General features: G+C 38.0%; 1 protein-coding gene across 1 annotated transcript in view; it reads left to right on the forward strand.

Annotated features, from left to right (window-relative positions):
• Window positions 1-1,363: 1,363 nt before the first annotated feature.
• mad1l1 (mitotic arrest deficient 1 like 1) overlaps window positions 1,364-17,310 on the forward strand; it is a 46,552-nt gene continuing 30,605 nt past the window's right edge. The window contains exons 1-15 of the mRNA XM_007549669.2: window positions 1,364-1,503; window positions 2,579-2,746; window positions 2,846-2,986; window positions 3,776-3,955; window positions 4,036-4,160; window positions 4,253-4,334; window positions 5,081-5,211; window positions 5,519-5,633; window positions 5,983-6,044; window positions 7,998-8,084; window positions 8,831-8,975; window positions 13,311-13,451; window positions 13,929-13,985; window positions 15,457-15,548; window positions 16,140-16,230. Of these exons, the coding sequence (XP_007549731.1) occupies window positions 2,606-2,746; window positions 2,846-2,986; window positions 3,776-3,955; window positions 4,036-4,160; window positions 4,253-4,334; window positions 5,081-5,211; window positions 5,519-5,633; window positions 5,983-6,044; window positions 7,998-8,084; window positions 8,831-8,975; window positions 13,311-13,451; window positions 13,929-13,985; window positions 15,457-15,548; window positions 16,140-16,230 (1,590 nt within the window). The 5' untranslated portion in view covers window positions 1,364-1,503; window positions 2,579-2,605. The remainder of the gene's footprint in view (window positions 1,504-2,578; window positions 2,747-2,845; window positions 2,987-3,775; window positions 3,956-4,035; window positions 4,161-4,252; window positions 4,335-5,080; window positions 5,212-5,518; window positions 5,634-5,982; window positions 6,045-7,997; window positions 8,085-8,830; window positions 8,976-13,310; window positions 13,452-13,928; window positions 13,986-15,456; window positions 15,549-16,139; window positions 16,231-17,310) is intronic.

The raw sequence follows: 17,310 nt of genomic DNA on the forward strand, positions 1-17,310 counted from the left end.
AATATAAAATAAAAACAGTAAAAATGTGAAACCAAAAACAAATAGAAAAAGAACAGCATTTGGTGAATGAAGGAAAGTGATCTAAAAACTAAACACATCTGTCGGCTTTTTCTTCCCCAAGCAATACATTTAATCTGGAAACAAAAACAAAACAAAACAAACAAACAAACAAACAAACAAACAAACAAACAAACAAACAAACAAACAACTGTCAGTTCCTACAAAAAGTATTCAACCCCTGGATGTTTTACCCTGGATGTTTTACCCTGGATGTTTTATTAGCTTTTACAAGTCTGATATAAGAACAGAATTGGTACTGTAAGCTTAACAACTCACTTAATTTTGATCAAACAGTAGACATACACATTAGACAGACAATAAGAATTTATTGAAATAAAAACTGGTAATAATTTAAATATGAGATTATTTTGGATGAAAGCTGGATCTGACCTAACCAAGGCACAGTGAAAAATAAAAACTATTTTATTTGGTGGAAAAAATAAAATAGTGCCTTGGTGAAAAAGGCACAGTGAAAACAACATCTCACCTGAAAATGCATCTAAAACTCAACAAGTTTAACTAAAATAACCATAAAATAACTTTAAATCAAAATGAGCAGATTTATGATCAAGGAAAAATGATTTGAAGGAGAGCAAAGTTCTCATTATTGTTTTAAATGAGAAAAAAGTTGAAAAACTAAACTGCATGTCAGTTAAAAATGGTAAAATTCATTAGCCAACAAATTTAATCAATTTAATTTCTCCCTGGGATCAATATATTATTGAAATTCATAGAAATGGCATGGATAAGCTTGATCAACTCTGATCCATGAAGATGCTTTTAGTTTATTTGGAAATTACTTTAAATCTTTTAAAACTGATCAAACATTGATGTTCAAAGATCTATAATTATCTGCTTTTATTGACCATTTATGAATTTTTACCGGATGTTCTACAATAACTGTAATGCCTCAGTTAAGTTAGCAGATGTTTGTTTCAAAAGATTTCATCTGAAAAGATGACTTCATCTAGGCTGTGAGGCGCCTACCTACCTGTTTCTTTCTGCAATGAAAAACTGGTACATAACTTACAAGACAACAATTTGCAACTGTTAAGACCTTTTGGACAAAGTTTCTAGTTCAGACTCTTATTCTTTTTTGTTGAGGTACCTTAAGAAGAAAACTTAATGGAGAGAATATCGTTTATTTATTTATTTATTTATTTATTTATTTATTTATTTATTTATTTATTTATTTATTTATTCATTTATTTATTTATACTTTTTTTTATTAATCTGTTTAGCATTTGGCATCCCGAGCCACACTCCAGTCCAATAGGTGGCGGTAATGACCCAAAACTTTACTTGCATTCCGACAAGAAGAAGAAGAAGAAGCTTCATCAAACTGGAGGGATTTTCAGAGCGGTGCATTGCGGCTAACACAGCTAGCAGGAGCAACATCAATCTACAGCAAACTGCTTTGTGTTTACAAAGAGCACCACTAAGGTAATGTCTTATTACTTCCAGGTTTTGTTTTATAAGAATTCCCTAGCATGTTGTGCTAGGGAACAACATGCTATGGGTGGCCGTTAACTTGTCAGTTTAAACTGTAACTCATGTTTATGAGTACTTTACTAGAAAAACAACTCCAGTAGAGCAACGCAGCAAAAACAAAATAGCTGCTAAATCAGAGAACTTAGCTACGTTTTAGCTCTTAAATGTGTGGCTTTTCTTCTAGTTTGTTAAAGAAGTTGGCTTATGGCACTTGAGTTTTTATGCACTGGTAATTCCTTTTTAAGAATAAATATGTGGTTGTCTCGGTGGATAAATACGAAGACTAAACATATATAGCAATTTTTCTGTCTTTTCATTTTGAGGTTGAGGTTAGATTTAACAGGTTAACTTTAGCTGAGTTCTTGTAAAATATTATTTCACACTAAAGCTGCTAAATCAGATTAGGTAAGCCTTAATATTTATGGGTTTTTTTCTGTTCATCCCACAACAACCTTCTGCTTCTGTGTATAAAGCTGTTTAACTATTGACAGTATAGTAGTAACCTTCTGCTTCATTATGGATTATTAATTAGTTATAATTTAAAAACCTACACCAAGCAAAGCAACGAAACCAGAATGTTTTTTGTTGGTAGTCATGTGAGGAAGAAACAAAGTACCAATACATTATTTGGACACCAGAACAGAAGAAATGTTTGGCAAAAACCAAAACTGTCAGAATATTTTGACATTTTGTTATTTTTATTTTTCCCACAATTTTGTTGATAATAAAAGGATGGTAGAAAAGTTAAATAACTATAATAAAACATTATTTCTAACTCAAAGGAAAACCTCCATGTATGCACACATCAACACCTCTGGCTTACAGAAAAGTGTCCAATATATTTGTTTTCTTTGTCAAACTTAGTGGTGCAACATATATTCAGGTGTGTTAAAAAACAAATCAGTTTTAAAAATCACTTAAGGATTACTGCGATGGTATTTCAAGATTACCATAAAATCCATGTGTGTGTTTTTTTTTGGTATCACTGTTATGATGATTTTCACTCATATTTTTTGCCTTTTATTAGCATCGTATTACACCTGGGACATTTCAAATGGATCTGGAAGATGACACCACAATTTTAACGACCCTGAAGTCCTTTAATACCTTCATTAGTCACCATGACCATCCACAGCGTCCGTCAGAGCAGGCGGGGAGCGGGAACCTGCAGCCTCACTATAAACGCAGCATGGAGGTACGAAGAAATCATTTACATTGAGCTAAACTTATCAAAACCACTAATTCGCCTTAACATTGGCTAGTTGGATTTTATTTTATGTATTTTTATTGTTAGTTTTTGGAAGCAGCAGAGAGGGTTCACTCTCAGCACCGCTACCTGCAGCTGGACCAGGAGAAGAAGCAGATGGAGCTGAGTCACAAACGAGCTCGGTTCGAACTTGAGAAGGTGGCTTCTGAAAGCGCTAGAAACCTGGAGGTACGAGACAAGTTCAGTTTCTATTAGAGACGCATCGATGTTTTGATATCAATGTTTGTATCAGTCTCGATATTGGAAAAAATTCCAGATTGGGCATCTGACCATCTGGAATCTGTAAGGACAGATCTATTCAGTCTAATTCTACTCTGTGTGCTCTGAGTGACATCATGCTTTATTTATTTTACATTATATTTAAAATTCCTAATTGCACTCAGTGAACCATTTGGAAGAAGGTTTGTTGTTTTAATTGCTACATGTTTGACCAAGATAGTCAACCTATTGTTATTGTCAGCTTTAGGTTTTTTTTTTTAATTTAACTTATATTGGCTGTTCTTCTCCTAATGACACTGACTGAAAAAATTAAAGTTGTTTTTATACGTTTGACCAAGCTGGTGAAGCTAGTGGTGTATTTCAGTGTGCTGTATTGGTGCAGTTATCAAATAAATGTGTAATTCAGTACATTTATATCTGTGTTTTAAAAAAAGAAATAGTTTAAATTCATTCAGCTCTGTTTTTTTCTGTATGGGATTAGTATCCCATGCAGATAAACTTTAGTTGCAGCTCAAAGAAGAGTTATAATTAGTTCTTAATTTTCACAAAAGTACAACAAAATATAAAACTTTAAGTCCACATTGCTCTCCTCTACATCAAGCACAGGCATATTTGCTTCTAGTTCATAGTATTTGCTGCAAGTTTTTACTTTTGCTGCAGGTTTTTACTTTTGCCTGCCAACTCTGTCGTCACAAGTAGTACCTAGTTTTTATTTATTTACTTTTTTAAATATTGCAGCACGAAGTTGACCGCAACCAGGAACTTTTGGGGCGCATAAAAACATTAGAGGAGAGAGAGAAAGAAGCACGGAAGAACCTGTCAGAGCAGGTGGAAGCAAACGGTTCTCTTCGTAAGAACCTGGACGGCCTCAACAAGATGCTGGACGAGCGAGACGCCAAACTGATGACAGCCGACCAGGTTACACACACACACACAGAATAAATTTTAGATTTTTGATCTCTCTTGATCTCCATCTTTGAATTGCTCGCTGTATCCAGACCATCACGTCTCTGAGAGATGAAATCAGAGACCTTTGCCAGAAGATTCAAACCCAAGATGCAACTATTTCTGCCCAAACTCTGGAGAACCAGGAGCTGCAAGAACAGCTGGACTTACAGCGCAGGTCCAGAGATCCTTCCAGTTTCATCCTGGACATCCTGCTCCTCCACACTGAGCAAAATGTTAATCACACACAATTCCTCTTTTTATCCCCAGGAAGTATTTAGAAGCTTCTCAGCTTTGCCAAAGCCTCCAAGCAGAACAGTCTTCTTGTTCAGAGCACATCATCAAAATCAAGGTACATTGCACTTACACACACACTTTATCCAACTTTTTACTTTTACATTACATGAGTTCCAAAACTTTCTGTTAAAAATAAAGAAAAAGAAAGTATCTAGCATGATTAATGCCCACCAAGTCAATGCTTTCTAGAAGCAGCTCTGCAGACAAAAGCCCAAAACGGATCAGCTGTATTTATGTTGAGATAAATTAGTCACAGATGGACACGATTACACTGATTAATTTACTACTACAGGCAACCTGTCAGACTGGTAATGAGAAATAAATACAAAAATTATTAAATTTAATAGAAAAACCACATATCATTAACCCACAATTTCAAAATTAATTTTCTTTTTGTTGGCTTATTTACATAAAATCCCTGTAATATTAAGTGATATTTTCAGATTTTACATGACCAACATGTCAAGGTTCAAGTGATAGAAATACTTTTGGAAGTTTTTTCACATTTTTGACCCATTTTCACACTTCTCCTAAAATGAGCATAGCACAAACTTTTGTAGGTTAAAATGAGTCAGTAAAATAACGATGATAACGATGACATGGTGATTTTTATATCGCATAAAAGTTGTAGAAAACTCAGCTCGTGAGTAGCTGCATAAGGACAAGAAGAGAAAAAGAAACCCTAGTTTTAGTTTTTTCCCTCAGTTTTCAGACTCGATAAAATCATTCAGTTTGTATTAATTGTTTTCAGTTCAGAGTAGTTTAGCTCTGCTCTGACTGATTTTCTGTCCGAGTTTGCAGGAGCTGGAGAGACGTCTAGCCCTCCAGGAACAGGATATCGCCATTGTGAAGAGCGTGAAGTCCGAGGTGGCGAGAGTTCCAGATTTGGAAAAAGAGCTGAAGCGTCTCAGGGAAGACAACGCCTTCCTGAGGTCCATTTGCTTTCTTTTATTTGTGTTTATTCCACTGCTTTATTTGTAAGGAGACCCGTATGGCTGAAATTTCTTGCAGTTTTCTAACCTTTGATTATAGATTATGCTTGGACTCTCACATTCTTCAGACATGTAATGTCAAACTTGGAAGTGATAACTCCTTTTATTAATAATATGTATTTGCTGTCATCTACAGTATGTTAGGTGACAACTGTCTCTATGAACAGTAACTGAACACATTTTGATGGCAGACCAAACATTTCATTCTTGCGATTGATGAGGAGTTTTGGGTTTCTCCTCTGAACAGGGACAGCAGGGAGAACTGCAGCCTGTTGAAGGAGGAGGTGGAGGGACTGAGGAGGAAACTGGAGAGAATGGAGAAGAAAAAAGAAGAGCTGGTTAACATAGAGCTGGAGAAAGAGGTAAACTGTCTGTCTGTCTGTCTGCTGTCACAGTTAACTACAAAAAATGATGTGGATACTAGATTCAGACGAGAATAACTGAGAATCTAAACCAGGAGTTTCAAACTCCTAGCCACCACTAAAATATCAAATGTACTTTTTAGTTTTTTCGAAATAAAAAAAAAAGTCCTACTCATTAGAATATAAATGATTTGTTTTCTTCTGGTAAATGTATAATTTTAAACTGTTCAAACAAAATTACCATTTTGTTTGGGTAGATGGTAAATGGTAGATATTTTACATTTTTTGTACACATAAATGAATATTGTTGCCTTTGCTCTGACAGTAAATGATATTTGGTCACTTTTAGAGGCTGGCTGAGAAGCTGCAGGCCTGGGAAAACATCGGACAGTCTACAGGACTCAACATAAGGTCAGTATGATGGTGTCAATGAGCAGAAGAGCCCTCTTTAAAAAAACATTTATCATCAATGTCTTTCTAATGAAATACAAAGAAAGACCACTAGGTGGAGCTGTAGTCTTTCTAAACGACTGCACCTCAGCTCACTGAAACGCCTGGCCAACTTGTTAAACAGACTGAGGTTTCCATGTGAGCAGTGAAGCAGTTCTGACATGTTGTATGCACTGAAGATCTGCGCATCGCATGCATGCACACGTTAATACACATCAACCCATTTACTATAGGATCATCTCTGGACTAGGTGGAACACATCCACACCATGCAATATATCCAGTTTGTTTTACACCGTTTGTCGATGGAGAACCAGGTGCTGCACATTATTTTTGGTCAAAAAAAAAAAAAAAAGCTGGAAGGTGCCTGCATGATGAAGCACAAAACAAAGTGAGAGCTTTCTACCCGGAGCACCGGTCGAATTGGAAACCTCGTGTTTGATTTGCTCTAGCAGACGGCATCTGCTCTCCCATGTGTTTTCAACAGCTGGCTTCGCCCCGGCCAGGCCAGCCTCAGCGCTGGGCCTGACATCAGGGAGGTTTGATATGATGAGGCTGCACACCAAGGTGGTCAGCACAGTTTGCTTTGTCATGGTTAGTCCAGAGCCAGGGCTTCCCAAACTTTTCCATATGTTCTGTATATGTAAATAAGTAGAATGTTTTTTGTTCAATATTTAATCGTTTTTTGCATTTATTTAAGATAAATACTGCATTGGATTTTATATTGCCACCCCCAGTTCTGTGGTGGAAAATTGTATTATTAACAGATAATACAATTTTTTATCACAATCCCCTGTTTGATTAGAAAAAAATATATATATATATATATATATATATTCTATTGATCACATCATATTTTAATTTATTCCCACAGTTTTTATGTTTATTTTTAAATTAAATGATTGGAAAACAGAAAACAAAAATTTCAGACAGTTTTCTGAAAACACTGCTCTAGAATGCAACCAGTTTAATAAAGTAAAGGTACTCCCCCTTTAATTGGCCTTGGTGGACATTTATCTACACCTGTATCGATGCTTCAGTCAGAGGTGAGTAGGCTATGCTATGCTAGGCTAGTCACGTGAACATAGTACATGACGTAGAGGAGAGAAAACAGAAAAGTTGAGGTCTGAGCTGTCGAACAAATCATTACCAATTCTCCGACATGAAGCCATCAACCTCCCAGGTTATGTGAAACTGTGGTTAAAAAACAGCTTTAGAAAGTGAGCCGCATGCGATGGACTCCGAGCCACAGCCACTGATATTAAAAGGCGGAAGTGTATAGACACGTTGTGATGTAAACAATAACAGTTGAGACAGAGACCCACCTTGTCCTTCTGGAATAATTCAAACATACATCATGTTTAGTTCAGTCGCTAACATTTCCCCATAACGTTTGTTATGTTCCAGTTCCACTCTAAGAAGCTTACTGTAAGTTGCCTGTACTGTAAACAACGTCTTCCACTGCAAAGAGAGAAGTGCCGAGCTGAACAAGATGACTGTTAATATTAATTTAATATTTGGAAATGTGGCCAACATGGACTGAACGACTTCATTCACTGCCTCTGCTGCTGTTGCTAAAACTTCAGGCAGACTACAAATCTAAGACAGTGCAGAAAATCAACATCATTGTTCACAACTTCTCCTCTTCCTGATTGGCTCAGTTAAAATTCATTCTGGTGAAATGTCATTCTTACATGTCACCATAACTTACTGAATGACTTTATTTTCTATAATAATTTGAATTTAACTGTTTATTACCAAGCCTCCCAGTGGCTAACAGAATGGAGTGACGGCTCTTTGTTCTAACATTCTCTCTGCTCTGTCTCTCATAGATATATATATATTTTTCTTTTTCTTTTTTGTGATCTCTCTGCATATGCATGCGCTCACTACCCAGAGCTTTGTGTGTCTGCAGGAAACCGGAGGATCTGTCCAGGGAGGTGATTCAGATCCAGCACAGAGAAATTGCTCTGAAAGAGCAGAACTACACACTCAGCAGCCGGTAACACACACCGTCTGACTCACACACACAATCCCCCCCTATCTCTCTTGTTTCAGACTTTTTTCTCTCATTCTGTTTGCATTGTGTCTCTCTCTCTTTCTCCCTCTCTCTTTCTCTCTCTCTCTTCATGCATCTATTAAGAGTCTATCTCTGTGAAGTCTTTAATTGTCACAAAGTTAATTAAAGTGGTCCTGACTCTGATAGCACTCCTGACGGCAGCCGTTGGTGTGTGTGTGTGAGGTTATGATTGTTTGAGAAAAGGAATTTACTAATTAAACTCGTCCTGTTTAGACTGAGGTGGTATCTGTAGGGACTGTATGCATGCTGTCGGTTATTAATGCTGCGCTCGTGTCCAGATTTTGTTGGTTAACAAGCATTTCTCCTGTGCTGAGCGTTTTGGGCTCATTACGACACATTAAACACAGCAAAACCGCCAGATGATGAATGGGCCAGAATCTGCAAAGGGACTTCTGCAGTGTAATTATTAGCCTTCGCTGTAATTATTGTCCTATTGATCAGACTTGACACAAATATCTGTCTCAAATGATTTCTAGACGCTCATCATTCAGGCAGACAGGTAGGCAGGTTGTCTTTGAGGAAATATTATTAGAAATTGGCTTTAAATTGCTCTTCCCAAATTGTCTGAACATCCAGCCCTAGTCAATCTGCTTTCTCTTTTTACCCTTCCCTCCACTTTTGCACACAAAAATCTCTTCCCCCGGCTATTCATTTGTGTTGCCCGTCAGAGTCAGGAGCTTGGCGCATTCCCAGTCTGAAGCCGGAGCGGAGCTGACCCAGCAGTGCGGCAGAACCGTGGAGGAGCAGAAGAAGAGAGAGGCTCAGGATGCGCTCATTCGACGACTACAGAAACGACTACTTTTGTTAACCAAGGTACCTGGCAATCAATAAAAAACACACGCACACACTCCAAGAACTAAAAATCAGCAAGTTACTTCAAAAACTGGCCGCAGGAGGGACTTGAATCTTAAGACCTGCACAGAATTCTCCGTTCTCCCATCACTTCTTGCTTTTCCAAACTGGCCGCTGGACATCATGTGACTCCTCTGGCTTGTATCCCGTGCTTCTTCCCACTGCAGTATTTGACTAGACCGCCGTGTGATATCGATTTCTCAGCATGTGTTATTCCCCAGGTCACTTACAATCTCTAAGCACACTAATCACACACAGAAAGCAGATATTTACATACGTTGGATCAGCATCTGAAGTTAAATCAGACCAAACTTTTCTTGTTTTAGGTTAGAATAAGAATTAGAATAATCAAAAATTTTTCTGTTCGCTAAATACAAATTCTGTTTGCTAAAATCTGTTTCTGCCCTGAACAACGCAAATTCATCTAAACCCTGGTCATCATTCTCTTAACATTCTGCTTGCTTGTCTATTTTTACCATATTTTTAAGTATATTTATGCTATTTAATTAAGTATATTTATGGATCTAAATACACTTAATTAATTTATTTATTTTCAGTGCCTTCAAGAGTTGTCTTTTCTTTTTTTTTTTAGACTTTTGTTGTGCTTTCTTGCACAATGACAATAAAGGAATAAAAACTTAAACACAAATTCCAGAAAACTTGTTTTTCTGAGATTTTCTTCTAACTTTCCTCAAATTCAAAAGTTTACATACATCCCTAGTATTTGCCAATACCAGGGATAACTGTCTTTTAAAAAGGCATACTTGGAAACCTTTTAGGATTCCTTCCAATATTGTTTAAAACTACATTATTTAATTCCGGCTGTGATATTACAGAACATGATTGCAGGGATACTGGAATAAATAATGATCTGTGATGTTACTTACTCCAGGCACTTTGATCAGTTACAATAATGCAGAATAAAACGTAGAGGATCAAACATAAACTGGATGAGATGATGGTGACATCATGACGAGGTTCTAAATATGCTCTTCATCTGGAAAACAAATCAGTTAAGAAATGGCTTCAAATGAATAAACAAGACAACACATTTTAAACCGGCAATATTATGTATTTTTCAGCTACATAGCGCCATTTTATAGCACAATCATTTAATTATTTTAACTTGAGTTGTTGTAAAAGTGCTATATAAATATTAAATATGACTTAAAATAAATTTGACTTTGTAATTTAACGCCTTGAAATTGGGCCTCTGTCTCTTTAAAAAGCTCCTGCTCTTTCTGAAACTCCACCTTCAGCAAGTCATCACGACATCTGTCCTCTAAAAACCCAGTATCTCACTGAGAAGTAGCTCCTATAATGAGCTCAGCAGGTACATAGCTCCACCAGGTGTTTGCTAATTTCTTCTGGCTAGTCTGAAGGAACTGACTATGGGGAATCATGCGTGAGGACCTCTAAGAAGAAGCTGCGCCCTGAAGGCGGAAATAGGTCCAACCATGTGTTTTGCACAGCTGATTGGTTGCCATGGAGATTAAAGGATTTCTCAAACATTCATGAAAGAATCACGGCAACAATAAACTATGTTTTTGGTGAGGAAATTACAAAATGCAAGGCTCAAAAACAACTATTTTACTTAAATCTGCCCCTTTAATTATAGGAGATGTTATGATGTAACATGGCGACATGAACATAATGGTTCGTCTGTTTGCTGGAAGGTTCACCGCTCGGCCTCTGTGTCACGCGCATGAAGCTTTTTAAATGGCTCGCTCACTAGTCCAGCATTTCTTTTCAATTTCAAATAACTGATTTTTATCTTTATCTTTTATCTTTACCTTAAGGCTTCACCCACTAAATACCCACACTTACCATCACCTACAGTATGTAACTCTGCGGGACGACAGACTGACCCATTTGGGGCACAGAAATCTTTAGCCACCAGATGAGGTTGACAGAAAAGCAATTTGGCAACAATAAATGGTGAAAACAGCAATAAGTTTTATCACTCTGTTCTCCCGCTCCATGTTTGTTTTTAAATTAAATTTTTCATTTTATCACAGAAAAGTGATGAATTGAATTTTCCCTGCAGGTTAATAGACAAACAGCTGGAAGCCCTCCTGGTTGGTATTTGGAGCAAACGCTGACCTCCAAACGTATTTGTTCTGTCTGGTTTTTACTTGTGTTCCTAGTGATGTTTAGTTTCCTATTCCCTCTTGCACATTACCTTGAGCGCTTGCATTGTGTTAGCAAGTTCCAAATGCATAACATTCATTTACATTGTTTAACAATCTCTAGGGGATTTGTCTGTTTACTTGAAATCTAAAATAAAATTATTCAATAAGTTTTTGTGCTCTATTTAATTGGAGTTTGTTTTGTGCTTTCGTTAAACCTTTACATCCAGAAAGTAAAGCACAATTTAGTCACTTTTACCTTCACTTGTAATGAAAATGCTGTGAATATCAAAAACAACTTCAAAGAAATTTGACCTGGCATTGCAGGTGAATCTGACATGAAATGAACTCCCGTCTCTTTAAGAACCTGCTACCCTTTCTGACGCTCCCAATTCACCACTTCTTCACAACAATGCTCTTCCATGATCCCATTTACAAGCGTTCTTAGGAACGTTGGACTGAGAAGTAGTTTGTGTGAAAAGGTCAGCAGTTGCACATTTCCACCAGGTGTTTGCTAATTACTGCTCCCGCAAGTCTCATTGCAGGCGCACTCCTCCTTGAAGACGATTTCACTCAGAGAGCCATGACTCTTCCTGGCTTCTCTCTTCATCCTCAAAGCTCTCTCATCTCCTCTGCCCCGTCTATGCGCTCTCATGTTACGTAGTGCTCACGGCTGCACTTCGCCGCTGCCCGTGTCTGTTCTTGCGTTACAGAGATAACTCAGCTGGAAGTCCTCTGTCTGTTCAGCGTCTCTCACACTGGTTGTGTGAGACTATTTTATATTCTCATATATCTGCTGGTTGGGATCCTCTAGGGGAGTCTCCTAGCTCACTCCACCAGAGGGATTTTACCCTCTATGGCTCTGTATGGAGGGATGGCTCTGGAGGAGATTTGCGCGGCAGCTGCCCCTGGTCATCTCCATGCTCATCTGCATGTTTTTCTCTGCATAGCGTTTCCACTTTGTCCATGATTTCTGACAGAAAGATTAATAAGTAATACTGGCTGCTTTCAGCATTCAGACATATTATGCTGGGAAAAAAACTTGTCTTTTGCTGTCGTTTGATGCTCCTCATGTGTCGAGATGCGTTGCTGTGAACTTGCTGACCCTCAGTGGGAGAGAGGCTTTCAGGTCAAGATAGGTAGATTCATTAATCTATATTATGTAATATTAATGTGCTAAAGTTTTCTGATTTATCAGATGTGTTAACTTGTTAATGTTGAAGTCTTTTCAGCTGAATAATTAGTCCCACTTTGAAGCAAGCCAGTCATCGTATTAGACAAATTCTTCGAAGTTGAGAACTAAACCAACTGCAGTTGCTCTGATTGGCATCAGTGTCGAATATGTAATACAGCAAGAACGGCAAAAGAAGAATTTACAGAAAGCACATTCATCAAACACACAGAATCCTGACATAGTTAAAGCATGTTTATGTACTTCCATTTGGGTCTCTCCTGCTTGTAGAAGCAGTCCAAGCATAAAAAAACCCCAACAAAACAAAACACCATCCAGCTGTTTTCTGGCAATAAGGTAATGTATTTTGGTGTCTGTAAAACCTTCTGATTGTAACCTCAGAATCGTCGAGCACTGCCCCTCACCTAGCAGCCTAGTGGGAGATGGTCAGTTGATTGTATGTGTTGTAAAATGACTGCTAGAAAAGACATGTCTTTGGTGTTTATAGGGTTTCCTTGAGAAAATTTGCTAAGCTCAATGGTTGGGGCCCTAGAGCAGCCATTCAGAGTGCACTGTGTTTTTGGAGTTAAAGAATGTTTTTAAAGTTGAAAGAAAATTTGAAAATGTGACTTGGTAATTGTTTGTAATTGGAAGACACTTTAACAACATTTAAACACCATCTATAAAGTCTTAAAAATTCACTAAATTTGTTGGGATATAGACCAATAAAGACAGGAAGTGGTTACTGAGCTCTAGTAAATAAAGAAACACACCTGACCTCAGTGTCCAATCCTGACCACACGTTGCCATGGTGCTTCCAGCCGTTTCACCAAAGAAACTCTTTAGCCTGCCTTTGCTATCATTGTCACTGGTGTGTAAGAAACCCCTATAATAAATAATGTTTAGCCTGGTGGCCCGCCAGGCTTATCGTACACTGAGGGAAACCTCGGTCTTTAAACTTGCTGCTGCATGACTGCTTGAATGTTTGTGTTCCAGGAACGTGATGGCATGCGTGCTATACTGGAGTCTTACGACAGTGAGCTAGCGTCAAACGAGTATTCTCCTCAACTCAGTAAACGAGTCAAAGAGGCAGAAGACGTTCTGCAGAGGACACAAAATCACAATGCAGAGATGGAGGTGTGTGACGACTGTCTTTAACTTATTTCTTCTTCTTTTTTCTCTTTGCATATTTCTTATGCTTGATATTCCTTGACAGTTTTAAGATTTAAGGTTTGCACTGAGTGACCCAAACAAGCACCCAGGCTTTTATTTTTGGTGTCTACATTGGTGCAGTATTCTCCTTCACGGAGATCATATAAATGCTGGTACAGGCTTCTGAAAAGCCATTTTTAGTGGGTTTTCAGAACCGCATTATAATAATTTGTGATGGCGCAGGAGGTCCAGGCTTCACACCCAGTTCAATAAGTCATCTATAAATCTGTCTTTGCTAAACTGTTAAGAGTTAAATAACCTATTTAAAGTAAATAAATGATGCCTATACTGGCATTGGGTAAGTGGAGTGCTTATAATACCCTGAGGGAAATGATGCGTTAAAATAGGTAAATTTTCACTCTTTGTGTTAGAAACACTTGCTTCTCTTTTTTTCCAATTCAGGCTCAGCTCAGTAAGGCACAAGAGGAGACAGGGACGCTCAAACTGCAGCTGCAAAAGGTAAGTATGCACTAGACTTCACAGTTTATCCGATAGCCCTTTTATATGCCAACCCATAGCTGCACTGCCGTGGTAGAATAATTATGCTAACTAAATGAAACCTGGAGATGTAGGTATTCTTAATTTAATTATTAGTTTTTCTGGCTGGGCGGCCCAGAAAAATCAGCAAAGAGCAACTCTAAATCACTCCTATTCTTCATTTTTCTTGCTCTCTGTGTATGCTATGCTATGCACAGGTCTGTTGCCATGGCAATGGACTGACAACAGCTCCACCAGTGTATCAAGATCCAACATAAAAAACATACAATTTTCTCACCCAAAGAACAGAACATTCAGTCTGTTAAAGAATCACGTTTCTTGATGTTTATTTTGCGATTATTAATAAGTGATCGTCCAAACACAGAGGTGGTTGATTAGCTAATTTAAACTCCTGTTCTACTGATGATCTGTCAGAGAGTCGGTGTTTGTTGGTCATCTTTTTCTTTTTTTTAACTGAATCTAAACACACTGTGGCACATCTCCATCAAATGTTGTCAAAGTCAAGCTAGCATAAATGGCGTACTTCCCTGTCCTTTTTATTGTTTTGTAAATAAAACTTTTTCTTGACCAATGAAATGTGATACCTTTGTACTTTATTTAGTTGTAGTGTTCACAATTAATAGCAAAGCATCCCATCCCTTTTTCTTTTATACATCAGCTGTGCATTTAAGATTTAGCATATTACAGTGATCCCTCGTTTTTCGCGGGGGTTGCGTTCCGAAAATAACCCGTGATAAGTGAAATCCACGAAGTAGTTACCTTAGTTTTTACAATTATTATACAGCATAATTAAATACTCTACATTAAAACCAAAGAACAAAACCTGTTTTCAGATCAGTGGATGTGCGTGTGCATCAATCGGGTCTTAATGTGATTTGGAGTCATGTCATTAAAGCGTCTCGTCCAACCTGCCCCGCGAGACTCATAGCTGTATCTATGGCAGAGCGACGGATCTCGTCAAGCGAGCCTCCGCCGGTCAGGTTTTGCTGCCTCTGGCCACAGTTTTTTCCAGCAGGCATTCAAAGTTTTCAGCTTTTGTCTCCTGAATTTCCAATCTGTATTACTTATATTTAAATACCGTAACGTTATTGGCACACAGGTAGAGAAGGAGCTCGGAGACTGTTTAGCCAATCAGGATGCAGAACACAATGCACTGTGAAAAAAACTGCACAAAAAAAAAATCCACAAAGCAGCGAGACCGCGAAAGGTGAACCACGTTATAGCAAGGGATCACTGTACGTTGATAATTTCACAACTAGAACCAATGATAGTCGTCGTCTGCGAGCAGACAGTGGAGAGCTGGATGGGGCTCGTAACGTCACTTTGCAATGTGACTTCACAGGGATTTGTCTGCAGGCTTCTGCTGGGCTTACGGCCCATTGGTGTAATGTTGGTGCACTCATCAGATCATTTTTTCTTTTGTCTGTTCTAGCTGGAGCATGAGTTGGAGACTGTAAAGACACAACTGGCTTCTTCAGCTGACTGCAGCTCTTCAGCAAACAAAGAAGAGGTCAACATACTAAGGTATTAAACTTATTTGACTAGTTGTAATTCCTCAGGGTCTCTGCAGGATTTCAACAAGGGTGTTCACTTTAATTATCTAAGTTTTAGACCTGGATTAATCAACTTGATGAAACACATTGAGCCAACACCATGGTTATTCTTCTTTTGCACACGTTTTTCATTCCAATCGTCTTTCCGTTAACATTCTTGACTACAGCAGTCTAATAGCCACCTTCTTCAGCAATAAGTTATGATTTATTTCTGAGTTTTGAGTTGCTATATGGAGTAATCATCAACATTAAGACAAATATGTGCTTGAAAGATATCTTTCTGTCTCCAGATACGCCAGTTATGTTTTTGATGAGGGAATAAAATAAGATAATGTAAAGCAGAAAAATTTAGATTTTTACATAATACTTCGCCTTTTAAATATATATTGTTTATTTTTTTTAATCTTTTACTGAAATCTTCAGAGATCCTGATTAATATAAAATCTGAAATTCTAAGTCATATGAAAACCATGGTTGCTCTGATGATGGTTTATTAACAGACCCTGTCCTCACACACATTTTCTGTAATGGTGATTATTTTGGTTGTAATTGCAATTTCCAGGCAAAAAATTGAAGAGTTGGAGAAGGATCGACAGCGTTTGGAAGAGCAGAATAACATTCTGGAGATGAGACTGGAGAGACACAACCTGCAGGTAGGCAGCAAACGTCCCTCCAACTGGCTTTTGTAATGGATTTACTCGTCTGGCACAAAGGAACAAATTTAATAACCCCAAGGGTAGCGGCCTGTCCTACAAGACGCCGTGGATTGATGCACAAAAATATATTTCATATCTGACAGTTTTTTCAAGCACAATTGGAGCCAGGTGTCATTCCAACAGCGTCCAGTTAAGTAGCTGCAGAGCCGAAGGTGGATTAAAACCCATTCTTTTATTGGATGAAAGGATTACAGTGGACACAGATTTGGACAGGGGTGAATACGTTTAGCTGTTTAGTTTTGAAAGAGGCAGTATGTGTTTCCCAGGCACATGGTGCCAATTTATAGCACAATCAAGCAACTATGTTAGCTTCAGTTGAAAATATTATATATAGCATAAAAATGCTTTATATCAAATATGGTCTACAAGGTTTTCCACAGAAAAGGCCCGGCGGTTGGGTGCTTAGTCAGTCATTCATCCAGCACCCCGTCGTGTTTTTCAGTTAAAAAATGTTTAAAGTTGACAGGAAATGTGGAAATATCATTTGATAATTATGTGTTATTGGAAGACTGACACTGGAACACCAACAATAAAGGCTTAAAAAATGCAACCATTTTAAAAATACTTGCCAGGCTTATAAAACACTGGGGGAAATCCTGACTTAAAAGAAATTTTACTTCCTACTTTAATGCACTGAAATATAGCCTCTGTCTCTTTAAAAGCTTCTTCTTTTTCTGTGACTTCGCCTTCAGAAAGTGATCCTCTTCTAACCCTTTAACAACGTTTTTACCAGCATTGCACTGAGAAGTGGTTCCTATACTGAGCTCAATAGATGTGTAGCTCCACCAGGTGTTTGCTAATTCCTGCTGGCTAGTCTGAAGGAGCTGGGTTGGGAAGTTGCGGGTTATGGGTGTTCAATGAAGCAGAAACTTGGAAGCTGTAGCTCTGAGGAAGAGCTGTGTCTTGAAGACGGAACTCGGTCCATCTAGGTGTTTTGCACACATGTGTGGTTGCCAGGGGAGATTAAAGGATTTTTCAAAATTGTGTGAAAGAATCAAGGCAACACATGTATGTTTT

Source organism: Poecilia formosa, unplaced genomic scaffold, assembly GCF_000485575.1.
Source record: "Poecilia formosa unplaced genomic scaffold, Poecilia_formosa-5.1.2 Scaffold32, whole genome shotgun sequence".
Lineage (NCBI taxonomy): Eukaryota > Metazoa > Chordata > Actinopteri > Cyprinodontiformes > Poeciliidae > Poecilia > Poecilia formosa.